Here is a 19,089-nt window from a genome sequence, read left to right on the forward strand (position 1 = left end):
ATCTCTCCCCAGTTTGTTTCCATTTCCCCCTCTGTCCCTGCTATCAGGAAAAGCAGACACTATGTTAAGTATATTACTTATTTATTGGCATTATCATTTAAGCACAATTTAAAACTTCACATAGCAAAGCTACTGTGTCATTATAGGCACTCTGCCTGTTTTACTTTTATTTGTTCAGTTGATGGCGCAGTAGAGCAAATGAAGCACCATGGAGCTTCGAACCATGAGTGAACCAATTCGATGGAAAACCTCAATGTTTCATGAAGCTTCATCTCGCCATCACTACTCAGGAGTCACCGGGCAGCGCAGAAAAAGGTAGTTCCCTGACCGGGAATCGAACCCGGGCCGCGGCGGTGAGAGCGCCGAATCCTAACCACTAGACCACCAGGGAAGCTGACAACACAAGATGTACTAAGAGAACTTGTACTCTGGCACGGTACTACTAATGTTATTTTCTGTTAATAATTATGACAGTGCGGAATTATATTGCCTAAAAGCTACTCGTTAACTTAGCTAAGCACGGCTAACTTCACCAGGAAACGACCAACGGATCGGGACAAGCAAATGTTTTTACAGCGCACATCACACCAGAGGGCGTTGTAAAGGGAGGGACCTTCATTTCCATGTTGCATTAGCTGCTTGAGGATGCACGCAAGGTATGTGGTCAATCTTAGCTACCTGTTTTTATGTCAAATGCGGCGTTTATAGCCGTCGTTGCACGTCGCTAGCTGGCAGCGGCGTTCGCTCAGGTTGAATGAGCTGGAAAGCTTCGTTTGAAAAGCGAGATTTTGCGGGTGAACCGAGGAACTACCATCCTTACCATCACCACCAGGTTGCTATTGTCTCGTAAACAAAAAGTGGCTAGCTAGCACTGTTAGCTCCAGCTGTCTGGTCAGCTGGGGAGCCCAGAGCTTGCTCGCCGTGGAGGTGTTTGCTTTTACCCGGAGGCAGCTCACACGGTTTTCACGTTAGCACTGTTGGATGTGTTTGTTATTGCAAAAGAGAGGCTGGCCGGTGGACGCTTCACGGAGGAGTTCCCACTGAGCAAGCTGCTACTATCAGATAATTTAGCTAACGTTTGATTAGACGTAGCTCTCACTCTGTGGTTAGTCATTTACCTGTTATATAACATTTACAGGCTACACGTGGTTGAAGTTGCCTAATTTCTGTCCTTTAACGTGTGTGGTGTGTGTGTGCAGTCGTGTGTTTCGTTTCCACTTAATCCTCCAGCTAGCTTAGTTTCAGGGTTTCTGCAGGGCATTAAAAAGCATTCATAGTCATTAGGTTGGTTTTGCGAAAATCAACATTTTTGGGAATTTTTTGAACATTTTTTGGTGGAAAAGAAGAAGTGCTTCAAAAAAAAAGTTTCTTAAGAACATTCACGAAAAATCAACCAAAATCCAGCGAATTTCGCCGGATTTTGGTTGATTTTTTTGTATATGTTCTTAAAGAAAATATTAGAAGTTTTACTGATGTATATGTAATCACTTTAGATTTTTTTTAAACATTTTTTGGAAGACTTTTACTCATTTTTTGAAAATATTTACAAGAATTTTCTTGCCAAATTTGGGAGATTTTTTTTTTTTTTTTAATAAAACCTTTAAGGGAAACTTTTAAGGAATTATTGGAATTTTCTTCCTGAAGGTTTTGCAAATTTGCAAAAATTGGTGGAATTTTTTTTGCTGAATTTTTGGATTTTTTTCAGACAAGGAAACAATATTTTTTGGTGCCCGTAAATGAAGACAGCAGGAGGATTAAAGTGGCCGGCAGGCTGGACCAGGTGGAGGAGAGCTGGGAAATGGGGAAACGCAAATTCCAGCAAAAATGGCTGGAAAACGTGGATTTCAGAGAATGACTGCAGCCAGTGGGTGGTCAGGGGTGGATTCCGGATTCAGAAATAGTAAAATGTAGGGACAGTTTTCATATAAAAATCATCTTTTACAAATAAAACAAACCTGTGTAATTTGTTGAGTTCACGGTCATGGCATTAAAATTTTTACAGTATAGCATTAAAAAGCATTAAATTTGACTGGTTGATATCTGCAGAAACCCTGAGTTTATCTTAGTGCTGCCATGATGGCATGAGTGTTTACTTGAACTGGATTCCCCAAACTGACACAGCTAATAATAAACACACCACTGTGATTACTACATTATATAACAAAACACATGTTAACTGTGCTAACGTTAACTAGGAGCAGATGTGTCTTGCTCCGTGGCTGAGTGATGCATTTTTCCACCCCTTTGGTTTGCCATTGTCGGCAGATTGACCTGACATGCTTATTGCAGGATGCTTTCATCGCCCTCCACTTAAGCTGATGGGGCTTCACCACCAGCTATTGGGCTGAACGAGGAGGCACCCTGTGGGCTTCGCTAATCCGCCTGCTTCTTACCTCTGCAGGACAGGAGAGAAGTGGGAGAGTGCAGTGTGAGAGCTGATCATCCCAGAGCTGTGTCTGCTGGCTTGGACACGCCGAGTGCGGATGTGAGAGGGTTGGATGTTTGTATGGATGCACTTACATACATGCTGGTTTAGGATCCTGGCCTGATGGAAAAGAGAGACAGGAAACCGGGATATTTTGCCAGGTAAGGGTCTCTGTTTTTGTTTTACTTGCACCACAATGTGTGTCATTTGCAAGTCATTTTTAGTACTGTTCATGCAGCAAAACTGCTTATGTACAATATGTATCATTTGCAGATCATTTTTGGTACTTTTCATGCAGCAAAACTGTTTCTTTTGCCACAATATTTTGCCCTCATTTATTATTATTCACCATTTTTTGTACCTCTGACCGATTGTCCATGTAAAGCTAGTAGGGCTGCAAAAAGTACTTGTTTTATTGTCGATTAATCTGTGGAATATTTTCTGTGTTAAGCAGAAAATGGTAAAAAAAAAATGTTCAGTTTTCCGAAAGCCAAAGATGACATCCTGAATGTCTTGTTTTGTCCCCAACTAAAAGATATTCATTTGTTTTAGGAGCATGAAGCTGAATCCAGACAATTCAGACTATTTTTCTTTTAAAAACATACTCAGATCTGTTAATTAATTATCAAACTGTTTGCAAATTCATTTAATTTTTGTCAACAAATCAATTAATTGACTGATTGTAGAACCAAAGGTGCTCATAATATACAAGAAGTTGGACTGAAAGAAACCACAACATCTACATTTTTATTGCTCAACACATAGAATGCAATCATTTATGCAGAACATGCATTGAAGAAGACGCTGAACAACCTCCGTCCAGTATTGATTTGTCAGCTGCACAAGAATCCTGTCAGCTTACACCCAGTTTGTCAGTGTCAGATTACTCCCAAAGGTGTTCTTGTCATATTTTATGATATTATTAGTTGCTGAAGTTCAGTGACTGGTCAGTTTTAAAGGCTGACTTTCCTCCCTAAATAGACATCATAATACATGTCCTTTGGAAGCAATTCTTTTTGACTATTATGACATTTCTTCTTTCCTTGTCACATGCTGATGTGTAAAGTCCAAAATCTTCACATGAACAAGTGTTATTTAGGTGACAGGGTGCGGTTTTTCCATTGTGCTGCATTTTAATTCGTGCCTTGACGTTCTGCTGATAAGGTGCTTTTATTAATCACATATCCCCTACCTGTCTCTGAGCTGCACCCACCTTACATAATCTGAGTCATGCGTCAGAGTTCCTGCAGGCGTTCGGTCAGCTGGGATGACTTTAGAATTGGATTTTGGAGGCATTGTGAAACATGATCTCGGGACATGTGTGGGAAGAGGCTTATCACAGTTACGGTGCGTAAACTGACCAGAAATTGGCAGGTTGTCAACGAATGGTGGTTTTTTGACGTCTGTGCAGGTGAGGCGTGTCATCGAACCGCACGAAGGACTGATTAAAGTGGATAAAAAGATTTAATGGTGTGCTCCTGTGTTTTGTGGCTGGAGTGTGTTTAAAAAGCCTTAAGCCACACTTCTTTTTTTTCGTCAGCTTGATTTGTCCTGTCCTTGCCTGACCTGTGATGCACAAATCATAGGCTGAGAAACGTAACCTGTTGTTTTATTCCAAAAAAATAAGTAAACTGTTGCAGAAATCTACATTCAAATGCACCCAAAATTGATTAAGCAGATGTTTTTTTCGATAAACAGTAGCTGTGTGGTGAGTGTACGTTTAACATCAGGGTTCAGTGTGGTCTTGTCATGTAATATGAGGTAATGCAGATTAGCTCGCTGATTCTTTCTAATCATGTCTCGGGTTACTTGTTCTTACTGCACTGTCATCACGGTGCAAAACTGCCATTTGTCTTGTGCGTGTTTTTTGTTGTTTTGATTCGTTTACATAGCGAATATTATATTATGAAGACGAATGACCTTCAACTGGCATCACAGCACAGTCAGCCTCTAATTATTAAATGCATTAGATCTTCATAGGATCCAGGCTTTGACCTGAGTTAGACGCTGTGTTCTCCTAAAGGCACCATGCAAACATGAGCAAAATACATCCATCCATCCATTATCTATACGCCGCTTAATTCTCATTAGGGTCATGGGGGAGCTGGAGTCTATTCCAGCTGACTTAGGGTGAAGGTAGGAGACACCTGGACAGGTCACCAGTCTATCACAGGACTATACATAGAGACAAACAATCACACTCACTTTCACACTAACAGACAATTTAGAATCAACAATTAACCTCAGTATGTTTTTGGACTGTGGGAGGAACCTAGAGAAAACCCACACATGCACAGGGAGAACATGCAAACTCCATGCAGGAAGATCCCAGGAAGGCCGGGATGCAAACCAGGGATCTTCTAGATCAGGGGTGTCAAACTCATTTTAGTTCAGGGGCCACATTCAGCCCAATATGATCTCAAGTAGACTGGACCAGTAAAATCACAGCATAATAACCCATACATCACCACAGCTCCAAATTTTTCCCGCAGTTTTTGTAGTTTTGCATCAGTACACTGTCACATTTGATTTGAAATGAAGCAGTCAAGATGCTACAGTCTGGCCTGAAGTGTTAACTTTTAGCATTCCTTCAAGGAGGTAAACAAAAATATTACACTAGATATTTAGGAATTACATGCATTTTTTTAAACGTAGTTCCTCCGTTTTCACAGGCTCCAAAGTAATTGTACAAACTGACATGTTTATAAATATGTGGATACTTTTTAATACTCAAATGCAAATGCTTTCCAGTCCGTGACAGCCTGGGGTCTGGAAGCCGTAAACATCACCATATGCCAGGTTTACTCCCTTGAGATGCTTTAGCAGGGCTTTACTGCAGCTGCCTTCAGTCGCTGTTTGTTTGTGTTTCCATCTTCATGTGTTCATCTTCAGTAAGTGGAAAGTCAGGTGACTGACTTAGCCGTTTAGGAACAGTCCATTTCTTTGCCTTCAGACTCTCCCATGTATGTTTTGGGCCGTTATCCGTCTACGCTGTGGAGCACCGTCCTGTCTGTTCTGCAGACTGAATCTGTTATATCATTAATATCAATAAACATCAGCTCCTTTGGCAGTCAGACATGTCCATGCCATAACACTTTCTTCACAGTGTTTGACAGATGATGTGGTCTGGTTTCCATCACGAACACTTCGCTTCTTTTCTCCTTTTCTTCTCGTTATTCTAGTACCAGTTAATCTGAGATTCGTCTGTCTGAAGAATACTGTTCCAGACCTTGGCCTTTCTGTTTATGGAGCGTTACCAGTTGTTTACATCTTGAAGTAAACCCTCTGCATTTCAGTGCACAAAGGCATCTTTTAATCATAGACTTTGGCAATAATACCTCCTTTAGGGTGTTGTTGACTTGGCTAGTTGTTATGAAGTTGTTTTTCTTTCACAGAGGAAAGAATTCTGCAATCATCCACTTTAGTTTTCTGCTGTGGTCTTCCAGACTTGTTGGTGTTGTTGAACTCACCAGTGCATTCCCTCTTTTTAATAATGTGCCCTAATTGTTAATTGAAGCTTCTCCTACCTCTCTGATGGGGCTGATTGTTTTTCAACCTGACGGTTGCTTCCTTTAGTTGCATCAAAACCTCCACCAAATGCGAATTCAACACTTGAAATCAACTCCAAACCTTATATCCTTAATGTGCCATGAATTAGTGAGGAAACCCGTCTACCTGATTGTTTAATTTCAAACCCAGAGAGGGGTGGTGCACAAAAGTCATGTAGAAATCGTCTAAATACTTACGGACCTGACTGCCCAGTAACCATGTTGGACTTGTTTGGACAGAGAGTTGACATGTCAGGAACAGAAGTGAGCGTTATTGTCCTGCACAGCTACTGCCATAACAAGGATGCCCCTGCTGCTCGCTCTGTTTGCTGCCTGGTTTCATCACTAAAAGAGCAAAGATCATTGTGAGGCACGCAGACACAGTGCCAGGAAAACATTCAACCTGCCATGAACTTTCGCTGTTTTTATTTTTTGTTCGTTTTGACACTCATCAATAGGAAAATGAAGTTTCCAAGCGAAAACAAGTCTCAAAGAACTGACCTAAGTCAAGTAGAATTGTTAAAGGCAATGAATATGATGAACAGACAGGTGACAATTTAAAGGAAACAGCAACATAAACACCACATGTTGCAGGAACAGCTTCTTCTCCGAGTCTTTAGAACTTTCCTGGAGCGCTGAACACCATTCTTTCAAATGACGTTCCCTCATTTAGGGTTTTGATGGTGGAGTTGAAATCAGTTTCCGCGAAGGCCATAGCGTATGATTCACATCTTTTCTTTATAGTCATCGAGCTACTCAGTGACCCCTCATGCTCCATGGACGGGATCACTGTCATCCTGCAAGAGACCACTACCATCTAAGAGAGAAAATGCACTTCATCACTCTAAACAACTTTGTATTCATTTGCAGTGACTGTTCCCTCTAAGGCAGGGGTGTCAAACATGTGGCCCAAGGGCCAATAGCAGCCCGCCGGAGGGTCCAGTCCGGCCCGCAGGACGACTAAAAATTACAGAGAAGACAGTAACTGCAAATTGTAAATTTGTAAAACTATGAATCTAAAATAATTTATAGACCATGACAAGTTGTTTTGATCAGTAAATTCTAGATTGTTCATTGTTCTTATGTCGTTTTGTGTCTCATTTTGTAATAGTTTGTCTTGTTTTTGTTGTTTTTTGTCTTTTTTTTGGTCTGACTTGTCACTTTGAGTTTCGCTTTTGTCTTGCTTGTATATTTTCTCTTTTTTTTGTCATTTTGTATTTTGCTTAATTTGTTATTTTGTATATCATTTTTGTCATTTTGTGTTTTTTTTGTCTCGTTTCTGTCATTTGTATAATTTTGTTTCTCGTTTTTGTCATTTTGTGTCTCGCAATATTTTGTCTTGTTTTTGTTTCTTTTTGTCTTTTTTGTCTGACTTTTGTTGTTTGTCTCATGTTCTTGTCGTTTTATGTTTCCTTTTTGTCTCGCTTGTGTTTTTTTGTCTATTGTTTGCCGTTGTGTTCCTTTTTTGTCCAATTTTTTTGTCTCTTTATTTGTTTTGTTTCATGTCGTTTGTCTCATTTTTGTCATTTTGTGTCTCATCTTTTGTAATATTTTGTCCTGTTTTTGTCTCTTTTTTGTCAGACTTTTTTCATTTTGATCATAAAGTAAAATACTACATCATTCAGTTCCAGATACCTGAGACTAAATATTTTGTCCCTTTGTAGACACTCTGTGAACTGGAAGTTGTAATGTCTAAATGATGAACTGAGGCATAATATTGTTGAAATTGAATTTATTTTTCTTAAGAAATTTCAGGCTGTTGATAATGTTTTGTGAAAAGATAATTTCTTCAATGTGGATATTTTCAGAGCATACTCTTTTGCACTAAAACAAAGGAAGCATTTGGAATTGGAATATAGGTTATTATGCTGTGATTTTACTGGTCCGGCCCACTTGAGATCAAATTGGGCTGAATGTGGCCCTTAAACTAAAATGAGTTTCACACCCTTGCTCTAAGGGGGCTCAGCACAACTGAGTTATCAAAACCCTTCACTTTAGTGGTCAAGCATTGAGGCCTGAACTGTTTACTTGGTGTTTGCCACACCTGCACTCACTCACTCGTCTAAAATGTGGTGCAGGGTGACTCATCCGACCGTTTGACTATGGTTTTTGCACCGCTGAAATGTAAAATGTGCATTCGTCTTCATAATGACAGGTTTATGCACTGCTGCCCCGCTGTTACATCCCTCCTTGTGTAATTGTTGACCAACTGTTCATGCCAACAGTCTGATTGCACTGTGCGTCAACATTCTAGGTCACCTGAGGTAGAGTTGCTCTTCTGTTTCTCCTGGCTTGTTGCACTAATGCACGGGCATCAAATCGTGCCTCATCAACTGCAATTTCCAACATTATTTACTCGTGTCTTGCCCATAAGTCTGAATGCAGATGTTTCTTAAAACACCGGTCAGGTGAGGAGTCTTTGCGACTGAACCTCCTGCCATCAGTGCCGTAACAATGAACCCTGCATTTGTTGTTGTGTTCTTTCTGACTGTAAATACATTTCTAGACGTCACAAAATACATTACCCTGGGATCATTTGACGATTTAGGTCTAACATGTAAAAGGTTTGACTCTTGGTTTGCCAGTTTCCTGCATGTGAAGATGCAAGCAATCAAGGTCACTGAAAATTGAAAGTACCTAAATGCACAAACAGGAAGTGCAGTCACATCAGGTACACATGTGAAAAAACAGCTGTAAATTTCCCCAGAGCAGTCTGCACATAAACACCAGTGACTGAAGCAAACAAGAGTCTCATGTGTACTCTAAGGACAATCTCTCAGCTGAGACACTGAATTGTAATTGCTGCTTTGGTGCGGCTGTTGTTTTCCTGTCTTTTCAGTTTTACTTTTTTCCAAAGGTTTTATGACCAAAATAAATATTTATTCATACATTTGACTGTTTTTATGTTTTAAAATGTTGCCATATATCAGTTTTATTAGTCATCTTTCATTTTTGTAATCAATTTGTATTTTAGCAGTTTATTTTAAAATTATTGTGCATTTAAATCTTTTTCTCTTTTGGTTATGTTGTCACTTTTCCTCCTTTCATTTCTCATGTGCATTTCTATTTTTACATTGCATTCTTTCCCAGCAAAACAAGCAGTAAAATACTAAAAGAATGTCCTAACAACTGCAGTATTTATGTTGCAGAGTGCTCAAGTCAAAGTCTAGACACGAGTCCTCTGGGAAATTTGTGGCCCAACTTGAATAAGTGTGTTAGCTCACATTTTTCTTGGAGCTGGATGAAGCTTGAGCAGTTTTGAAGTATTGTTACTGCCATGGGTGTCTGTTGTCCTGAGAGCTGTTTGTATTTATGTAGTCAGTTATTTTGTGCACAAGTGAGCATTGTCCTAAATACTGCACCGTAATCATCCAGGAGATTCCAGTAAATGTCTACCAGGCATGTTTTTTTCATTAGCTGGTCTGTTGTTAGCACTGGGATAGCACAGTTAAGCCAAGCCAAGTGAACTGGCTTTATTTCATTTGTAATTTGACCTTCTCTCTGGGAATGGATGCACCGTTAACAAGCTGAAAGGTTACGTAGTAGATGATGAGATGAAGGGGCAGCGGCGGTCGGGAGATCTCAGAAATGCCCCTGAGTGAAACAGATGGTGTTGTTGAGAATGCAGATTCTTGAGTTCCCTACCAGATGTCTGCTGCATCTTTTGAAAGCAGGAGAGTGAGCTGAGACTATGGTAGAGGCCTGAACTGTCCGTCTGCAGGCTTATCGACCCGATCCTTCCTCTCCATTAAAGCACTTGAACACTTAGGGCGCTCCATTTGCGTTGGTCTTTTATTCTACCCTTTGCATGGAGCTGCGCAGGACCACATTAGTCCTCAAAGCATTCGATAAATCCGTTTGCTCTGTTCTTAACACGCCCATATCCTCTGTTAAGGGCTCAGGGGTTGTGCGTTATGCCGAAGTGCACCGCTAACCTGTGGTTCCACTGCAGTGCACTGCAGTGTGTCCCCCTTAAATGAACCCCAGCAGGGTCTGGAGGCGGCATTACATCACTCCTTTACCTATCAATGATTAAACAGGGAGAAAGGGCAGTCTGAGGAGACAATGGAGCTGACGCAGCACAGAAAAGAGGAGAAATTTGACACTGATTTTGAGAAATTAAAGCGGCGCCCTGTACAGAAGGAACTTACAGCTGAAGTCTGGTGCACTTTTGACACTATACCTTAAGTATGTGCTGTCTGGTGATGACAGATGATCACTTACAATGGTAAGAATAACCTAACTGGCTATGTGGAGTGGTGTTTTTGTTCCGCTGTATTAACTGGGACTCCCAAGATCAGAAATTGAGATTCTGAATGTCAAACTAAAACTTTCATTGCACTGTGTTGTAGATGGTTTAACTGTGTATGCAAATAAACATCCATCCATCCATCCATTGTCTATACACCACTTAATCCTCATTAGGGTTGCAGGGGGCTGGAGTCTATCTCAGCTGACTCAGGGTGAAGGCAGAGACACTCTGGACAGGTCACCAGTCTATCACAGGGCTACATATAGAGACAAACAATCACATTCACACCTACGGACAATTTAGAATCACCAATTAACCTCAGTATGTTTTTGGACTGTGGGAGGAAGCTGGAGAACCCAGAGAAAACCCATGCATGCACAGGGAGAACATGCAAACTCCATGCAGAAAGATCCCAGGCTCAGGCAGGGATGTGAACCAGGGATTTTCTAGCTGCAAGGCGACAGTGCTAACCACAAATAATCTTCATTCCTACAGTGCCTTTCAAAGCCAGAGTTACAAGGTGCAACAATAGAACTTTAGAAAAGAGCAACACACATGTGCATACACGCTGTCAGAAAGAGTTATCATGTGATAAGTTATAACAAAACACCTCAAGCACCCATGCGGCATCTTTTCTTTGTCCTACTTAACACAAGGATATAAACAAGTTGTTTTCCTCTCATCCCATCAGGCTGAAAAGGCGGCGACAGCTCAAGCAGAGCCAATCAGAGAAGACTGTGAATGAGCAGAACCCGGCCATTATTTCCTGTCCAGGCGCCCTGAATGACAATGATCCAAACAAGAAGACAGACCTGCAGAGAGTCACAGCAAAGACACCTGCAGGTTTAGGTAAGACACTCACACGTTTGCTTGTTTTTAGAAAAAACACTCAAATATGTTGGAACTTACTTTGAATCCTAATTGGTTTCAGATACACTACCGTTCAAAAGTTTGGGGTCACCCAGACAATTCCATGTTTTCCATGAAAACTCACACTTATATTCACTACTACTAACTGCACAAGGGTTTTCTAATCATCAATGAGCCTTTCAACACCATTAGCTAACACAATGTAGCATTAGAACACAGGAGTGATGGTTGCTGGAAATGTTCCTCTGTACCCCTATGGAGATATTCCATTAAAAATCAGCTGTTTCCAGCTAGAACAGTCATTTACCACATTAATATTGTCTAGACTGGATTTCTGATTTATTTAATGTTATCTTCATTGGAAAAAAAAACTGCTTTTCTTTCAACAGTAAGGACATTTCTAAGTGACCCCAAACTTTTGAACAGTAGTGTAAGTTTAAATAGTTTAAATACTGCATTAGTTCATGCAGTATTTAAACTATTGCATTATTGTTTTGTGCTTCAGACAACACGGCACAGAGACTCTACTAATCTGGCTTTGTTCAGTAACATTCATCCTCTTGCTGACCCTTTTTCATGTATAAACTTGCACCAGCATAGTAACCGTCTTGCATTGTAAAGTGAATGTGAAAGACTATGAGCCAGATTTATTGAGGTGTAAAACAAACAGTAAATCATTCACTGGAACCATAAATCTTATATCTGGTTTTAATAGTTGCTGTTCATTCATCAATCCATTCATCATAATTAAGACAGAGACACTCTAGTTAATATGAATAGGATGAACTTTAGTGTAATGATGCCATTTAAAGCAGCTTTCCCGCCTAATCAGGGAGAAATCTTACACTGCGAGGAGTGAAATCATATTCCTGCTATTCCAGCAATTTTGAATGTGGGATTGTTGCCTCTTGTTTTTAGAGAACAAGTTGTGTTGTTTAACGGTTGGTATCAATTTAAAAACTGTTCCTCTGCTCTATCAATGGATGGGATTCTTCTCTAGTGGAGGAGCGACACAAAGTTCCTCTGTGTTGGGAATCCTCTGTGTTGAAACGAGCTCAGCAGTTTTAAACAGGAAGTTGCATAACCTTTATCCTGTACTGTTTTACACTTGTTGGTGACATTTAGGGCAGTGTCTTCACAAAGCATGGAAGTACTAAGACCTCCTACTAGACTTCAATTATAATATAAACACTGCATTCTTGAGCATTACGTACTAGTGCATCTCAAACAGAATATTGTGGTAAAGTTTATTTTTTTGTAGCTTTCATGTATTCGATATTTGTTGTATATACAATGAAATTTTTTTTGTTTTTATTTTTGATGATTATGGCTTGAAAATCAGAAATCCAGTATCTCAAATTATTGGAATATTTTCTCGGATCTTATACAGTCGATATGACACAATGGGTGAAAAAAGGTTTGTAACAGAAAATGGCTGAAACAGTCCAGTACAAGGGGTCCTCGGTTTACGACGTCCTCGACCTACGGCGTTTTGTCGTTATGTCGGAACTGGTTATGTGGAACGAGTTGGCGAGTGGAGCGAACAACTACGTCATCACGCACCACTTTACATACACATTCTCCGGTTCTACGCCACCTTATATTGTGCTACATTCACTAACTTTTTGCCCTTCATTATGGCTCCCAAGCGTAAGTCAGACTCTTCTGATGGCAAAGAAAATGATGATGGTAAAAGCTAAAGGTTGTCCAGCTACTTAAACTCGTACTTGCAAAATGAATCGTTAGTTGTAGCAAACTGGACTTCTTTACTGTGGCTCTTGCTACACGTAACAGAGTGAAAACTGCAACAAAACCAGAATAACACAACATAAATGCATGTAAATAAATCCTTTTAACTAAACCAGTAAGTCCAAAAATTAAGTTAATTACTTATGACATTGCCTCTGTGGCGTTTATAAAGTAGAGAGCCATGCATCAAGTAAAGCACATACATGCGTAAAGAAAAACATCAAAATAGAGGAGAGGTGACAACTGTTAACAGACAACTTCAAAATAAAGGGTTTTTCAAAATAAAAGTGCATCGATACTTCTGCCTTAAGGGCAACAAACCATGGAAGAGGAATTAGATTTAATAAAACGCTCGGAACAGAACGAAACATCGCCGAACATCGGTATTATTAGATCAAGTTGTGAAAATAGTGGAACATATTCAGTTTTTTTTATTGTAAAATGACTCATACATGCATGAAAGTTATTGGTAGTCATGACTTTTCTGAAGAAGTGATCGATACCCTGCTGCACGCAACAGCTGTGTTTACATTTTCTCTGGAGTTCCGACTTACAGCGAAAATCGACTTACATCAGTCTGTTGGAACGGAACTCCGACATAAGTCGAGGACCCCCTGTAAAATTTTGCTAAATTGTATGTTCTACTATTAGTTATACTCACACAAGCCACTAGAAGAATTATATAATGCACAATATAGTCAACTCCAAGTGAAGTACAGCTTTAACCAGCACAGGTTCTGCTTCCTGTCACCAAACAGCATATTGACGGTGATAATAGACTCCTGTCATAAGTGCAGTGGGTCAGCCAGCTGTGTAAACTCTGATGTAACGAGCTGCAAACGATAATAATATGGTCTTCCTTCAACACGAGCTGCAAATATGATGTTTTGCAGGTTAAAAAACAACAGTTCTCCCAGTTATGTGTGCTTTCAGCTGGATGACCACATCCTGCGCAGTGTGTTATCAGTCAAAGTGAATCAGGTACAGTGTTCAGGAAAAGTGACAGCGGTCTCGTCTTTGATGCTCGGCACAGTAAAGAGCAGACACAGCTGGAGTCTGGATGTCTGATGCTTAGTCATCCGCTGTGTTTCCATGGAGGGGCAGCAGCATAATGAGGCATCAGGGAGTGGTGCACTAATAGCTGCTGTGTTCCTGGCAAGAAGAAACTGCTGACTGTGGACCTCGTCTACTACAAGGGTCAGATTGTGTGTATTTAGAATAAGTGCTTCGGCATGTGCAGTGTTTCGAGGCTGCATAATGATAGGGAGCAAACTGGTGGTACTGAATCACAAAGCGAGTAAACACAGGATATGTACAAGGTCCCCTCTGTTGGGGAATTTCTTTGTACTGAACTCACTGGGTGGTGTTTTCATTTCATGGTTTATGAGATGGACAGAATTAAACCATTTAAAAGAATAGCTTTGATTCTTTTTTTTCCTTGAAGAAATTTTGCAGCTGTTCTCAGTCTGAAGTTTGTTTTCTGTTACTTTCACAGATGAGGGCTGTAAAAGTAACAATCAGGCAAAGATGGAGAAGAAGAGGCCGCCAGGGACGGAGGAGTTCATCGTGAGTACACTGACGACGTCTATACAGAGCACAGATTGGTGACTCAAGAAAAGAAGAAACTATCTGTTAGGAGTAGCTACTGTGAAGTAGCCTACTTTTTGACTGGAAGTAGATCATGTTAGGAGGCCAAGTCCTAAATGTCCTGTGGTTAAATACAGTTGGAAAGTCTTACCTATATCTATACAGCGCTTAATCCTCATTAGGGTCATGGGGGGCTGGAGTCTATCCCAGCTGACTTGGATCCTGGACAGGTCACCAGTCTGTCACAGGGCTACATATAGAGACAAACAATGACACTCACATTCACACTTATGGACAATTTAGAATCACCAATTAACCTCAGCATGTTTTTAGACTGTGGGAGGAAACTGGAGAACCTGGAGAAAACCCACACATGCACAGGGAGAACATGCAAACTCCACACAGAAAGATCCCAGGAAGGCCAGGACGTGAACCAGGGATCTTCTAGCTGCAAGGCGACAGTGCTAACCACCGAGCCACTGTCCAGCCCTGAAGTAGATACTAGATTTTTGAAAAAATATATATCTGTATGTGCACAACGATAATATTTAGAGTAGTTTTTTACTTCAAAAACACATGCCGCGTCATCATAAGCTAAATCATGTCAAACAATAAGAAAGAAGGATCCTTAGAATACTGCAAAGGTTGAAATAATTTGTTCTTATGCTTATAGAAGACTAATTTTATAATTATGGGCCTGCCTGCTTTCAGCAGGTTGCAGGTTGGATTGAATTAAAGTGTAGGAAAATGAAGTACAGACTAGATTTTATTATTTTTTTTATATGTCTATATGTGCACCATAATACCATTAAGAGGATCAGCTGGTGTCAGTCATGTCTGGTCTGTCTAACAGAAACTGATGCCATGTTTATAGTTCCACACGGTGAAAGAGGGAGAGTTCTTTAGAAGTTTGCAAACACAAATTCAGTCTGTGTTGAATCTCAAACCTTCGCCCCCACCGGCACTGATACCGATGGGGGAACCGTCCACCTGTAACTCCATCTAGTCTCCCAAAACTCCAGGAATCCTCCCGTCTGAAATGACCCCTGCATAAAACCACATATTCCGTTATATGCAGTAGTGAAGTGTTTTCACCAGCACAAGCCTACCCAGATGTGAAAGCCAACTCTGTAGTTAGGAAAAGTTTGGACTCGAGTGAGACACAATAACTGAACAACATGTTGAAAACTTATGAAATGCTGACTATTGCACAGAGTACTGAGGAAGACGTGATTCCCTTATGTGATGAAATGGGACACACTGGGGTGGGGGGGCGTTTAAGAGTGCTGACTAAAGAATTTTTGCCTTTCTGTCTCATGGAACATGCTAAATTCTGCATTAACTTTTTAAATGATTATTTACAGGTAAAAATCAGTGTAAATTTAGTGGCGTTATTAACAGAAAGCGTGTAGATATTGTATGTACTGCTTTGTCCTATGTGCATATAAAGCAGGGGTGTCGAGCATGTGGCCCACAGGACGACTTTGTAAAGTGTAAAAATTAAAGGCAAGACATTAACTGCAAATTGTAAATTGGTAAAACTGTAAATTTAAAATAATTTCTAGATCATGGCAAGTTGTTTTGATCATAAAGTAAAATACTTAATTGCTCATTGTTATTTTGTATCTCGTTTTTGTAATATTTTGTCTTGTTTTTGTTGTTTTTGTCTTTTTTTGTCAGATTTCTGTTGTTTCTCTCATGCTTTTGTCATTTTGTGTTTCCTTTTTGTCTCTATGCCTTTTGTCTTATTTTTATCGTTTTGTGCTTGCTTTATTCGTTGTTAGGTGTATCGTTTTTGTTTTGCGTTTTTTTGTTTGTTTCTCACTTTTAGCATTTTTGTTTTTCTTGCTTTTTTCGTTTGTCCATTTTTTGGTTGCTTTGTAACTTTTTTTGTCTAATTTTTTGTCTCTTTTTTTGATTTGTTTTGTGTCGTTTGTCTCTTTTTTGTAATATTTTGTCTTGTTTTTGTTGGGTTTTTTTTGTCTGACTTTTGTTTTGACAATAAGTAAAATACTACATCATTCAGTTCCAGATAGCTGTGACTAAATGTTTTGCGTCTTTGTAGACACTCTGTGATCTCTAAGTTGTAATGTGTAAATGATAAACTGAGGCATAATATTGTTGAAATTTCACTTAATTTTCTGAAACAATTTCAGGTTGTTCATAATGTCATGTACAAAGACAGCTCATTAAATGTGAGCATTTTCAGAATGTACTTTTTTGCACTATAACAAAGGGAAAAATTTGAAGTTGTTGCTCTGATTTTACTGGTTCGACCCACTTGAAATCAGACTGGACTGGATGTGGCCCCTGAACTAGAATGAGTGTGACACCCCTGATTTAAAGTGTTTTCAGAGACTTGTTTCTTGTTACAGGTTGGACCCGATGATTCCCTCAACAGCATCGCACTCAAGTTCAACGTCACCCCAAACAAGCTGGTTCAGCTGAACAAGCTGTTCTCTCGCAGCGTCTACACCGGTCAGGTGAGGACATAGACGGCAACACATTATTGCTGCTTCACTCTCCTCGTTATTGATTAGCCGACTATTGGCTGTCTGTTGTTGTTACAGAAGCTTTTTGTTCCCGATGTGAGCCAATCAGAAACGGACCTAAAGTCTCCAAGCTCCTCAGATCCCTCCTTCACTAATGGCTTATCTGACAAGTCAGCGCATGTAAGTAAAAAAGAGATTTGTTGTCTTGCTCAGAGTACTTAGTGTGTTGTACAGTAATACAGTCATTTGCAGTCACTGTTTAGTGACATGAATGTCAAAACGGTTGTTAAAAAGAAATGTGATGGGACGTCCTGGTGGCCCAACCCTTAAGGAGACACATGCCATGTTGCAGCGACATTCCTGATTGATTGTGGTCTGAATCAAATAATCTTAAATATGCCCCACCTCTGCTCTTATTTTTACCTTTATTGGAAGGTAATTGCCTCAGTTATACCTTTTCAGAGTCCAGAACACCACGTAAAGTAAAGGGTTAGGTACGCTGCAGAGCTGAGCTGGTCTGGAGCAAGTTTTGTTCGGAGTTTCAGATGTAAATCGGACGTAAGAAGCGTCTCCCTTTAAACAAGGCATTTCCTGAGACATACAGATTGTCAGCTGAGGGAAAATGTTTTATCTGCAAAGTTTTTGAGCTGCACGTCACTAAAACCACTGAATGATGCTGTGCAGTTACAGTATTGTACACTGGATGCACCGCGTTGCCATGGGAACATACATGCATTTAGTTGATGTTGCAGAAATCGTTTAAATAGGTTTAAAGTTTGGTCCCGATTTGCTGTCAAGTCTGTTTACATGCTGATAGAACACAGATTAGAACATTGATTAGTTTATTAGCATCTATGAAAGATAATATTTAATCAGTAACATTAGTTTCGCTTTGATTTGTCCACAAATTAGATGGTGTCAGACCTAAATCCACTTCAGTACAATATCATGTTTGACTACATGAAGTTTGGTAGTTTTACTGTGAAGCTGTTAGTTATCAATAATCAGCTGCATTCACCGATAAAATAAATACTTTAACGCATGTTTAACAGTTTTCTACCAGCATTCCTGTTGCATCATTTCCACCTTTTACCCTCATAAATTTTTATTTTCCTTATAGTTCTCCATTAAAACAACCTGTTGACTGAAGCAGCTGAACACCATCGTTTTATTTGGTGCAGAAAACGAGTCAAATGACACGTTAAATGCCTCCTTTTATGTGAACAGAGTTTGAACCAGAAAGTCAGAGTTGAAAACCACTTTTGTGACAACTGTTAACTCTGACCGAGGTTTTAGATTTTGTCGAGCCGAATTACACAAAGAAAGCCCGGCTGTGTTGAACTTGCTTCGTAGTTCAGCCCTGTGGTCTGTGGTCTGAGTGAGCAGGCTTTTGTGGGTAACTGATGTCTTGCTCTGGTGGCCTAAAGTCCGTCTTCACATCAAGCATCTTAACATTCAGCTCTTTGATTTGTCCTTTCCATATCTTACAGGATGGCATTCCAAACTGCAGGTCAGCAAAGTCCATCCGACGTGAGCTGTCACCAAACTCCGAGGACGAGAGCCCGGCAACGGTTAAATTCATCAAGATGAGCTGCAAATACTTCACTGATGGCATGGTGAGGAACCTAGAAACAGTGGTAAGGGGGGGCATGATGAGGCTTCTGAAGATCTGGGGGTGGTCAACACCGAAAGACAGAATTTTAGGAATTCGAACGTGGACTAGTTGAAAAGTATGTCAGCATCAGAGTTAAGGAGTTGCATAACAGTATTTCTTGATTTCCTGTTTTAAAGTTAATTTTACAAATTATCTGATGTGCATAGTAAAACACCAGTACAGTCGACATTTTGGTTATTAGGGTGACTGCTCTTCCAAATACTCTGAAAGCATGGATGCTATTTGAGGGGAAAGGTTCACCCATAGGCAAAACATCCATAGTTTATTTATGATTCCAACATTAAAATAATTTCTTCCTGTGTTCAAACTACAGTCAGTTATGGTACAATGAAATAACAAAGCATATTCCACTGTTACTCTGCTACCTGTTACCCTATTTTAGTAGCCACTTTAATGATTGGAGTCCTTGTTCTATAGCAAAGACTCACCAGATAGATGGATAGATAGATGGATGGATGGATGGATGGATGGATGGATGGATGGATGGATGG

At 40.0% G+C, this 19,089-nt stretch overlaps 1 protein-coding gene and 1 non-coding gene across 7 annotated transcripts in view; one reads left to right on the forward strand and one right to left on the reverse strand.

The window, feature by feature from the left end:
• Positions 1–319: 319 nt before the first annotated feature.
• Positions 320–391, reverse strand: trnae-cuc (transfer RNA glutamic acid (anticodon CUC)). The gene has a single exon. It is a non-coding gene; the product is annotated as a tRNA-Glu (tRNA).
• A 107-nt stretch (positions 392–498) lies between these two features.
• The window catches only part of LOC111569943 (nuclear receptor coactivator 7), a 29,424-nt gene continuing 10,833 nt past the window's right edge, over positions 499–19,089 (forward strand). For 2 of the 6 annotated variants that reach the window (XM_023272415.3, XM_023272417.3), the window contains exons 1-7: positions 503–656; positions 2,402–2,586; positions 10,917–11,074; positions 14,340–14,410; positions 16,807–16,914; positions 17,002–17,103; positions 18,414–18,539. In XM_023272415.3, the coding sequence (XP_023128183.2) occupies positions 2,549–2,586; positions 10,917–11,074; positions 14,340–14,410; positions 16,807–16,914; positions 17,002–17,103; positions 18,414–18,539 (603 nt within the window). In that variant the 5' untranslated portion in view covers positions 503–656; positions 2,402–2,548. Of the gene's footprint in view, positions 657–710; positions 833–1,575; positions 1,908–1,983; positions 2,587–10,916; positions 11,075–14,339; positions 14,411–16,806; positions 16,915–17,001; positions 17,104–18,413; positions 18,540–19,089 lie in introns of those variants that run through there. The other 4 variants (XM_055016160.1, XM_035949111.2, XM_023272416.3 and 1 more) reach the window with 4 other exon arrangements.

This window comes from Amphiprion ocellaris, chromosome 12 (genome assembly GCF_022539595.1).
Source record: "Amphiprion ocellaris isolate individual 3 ecotype Okinawa chromosome 12, ASM2253959v1, whole genome shotgun sequence".
Lineage (NCBI taxonomy): Eukaryota > Metazoa > Chordata > Actinopteri > Pomacentridae > Amphiprion > Amphiprion ocellaris.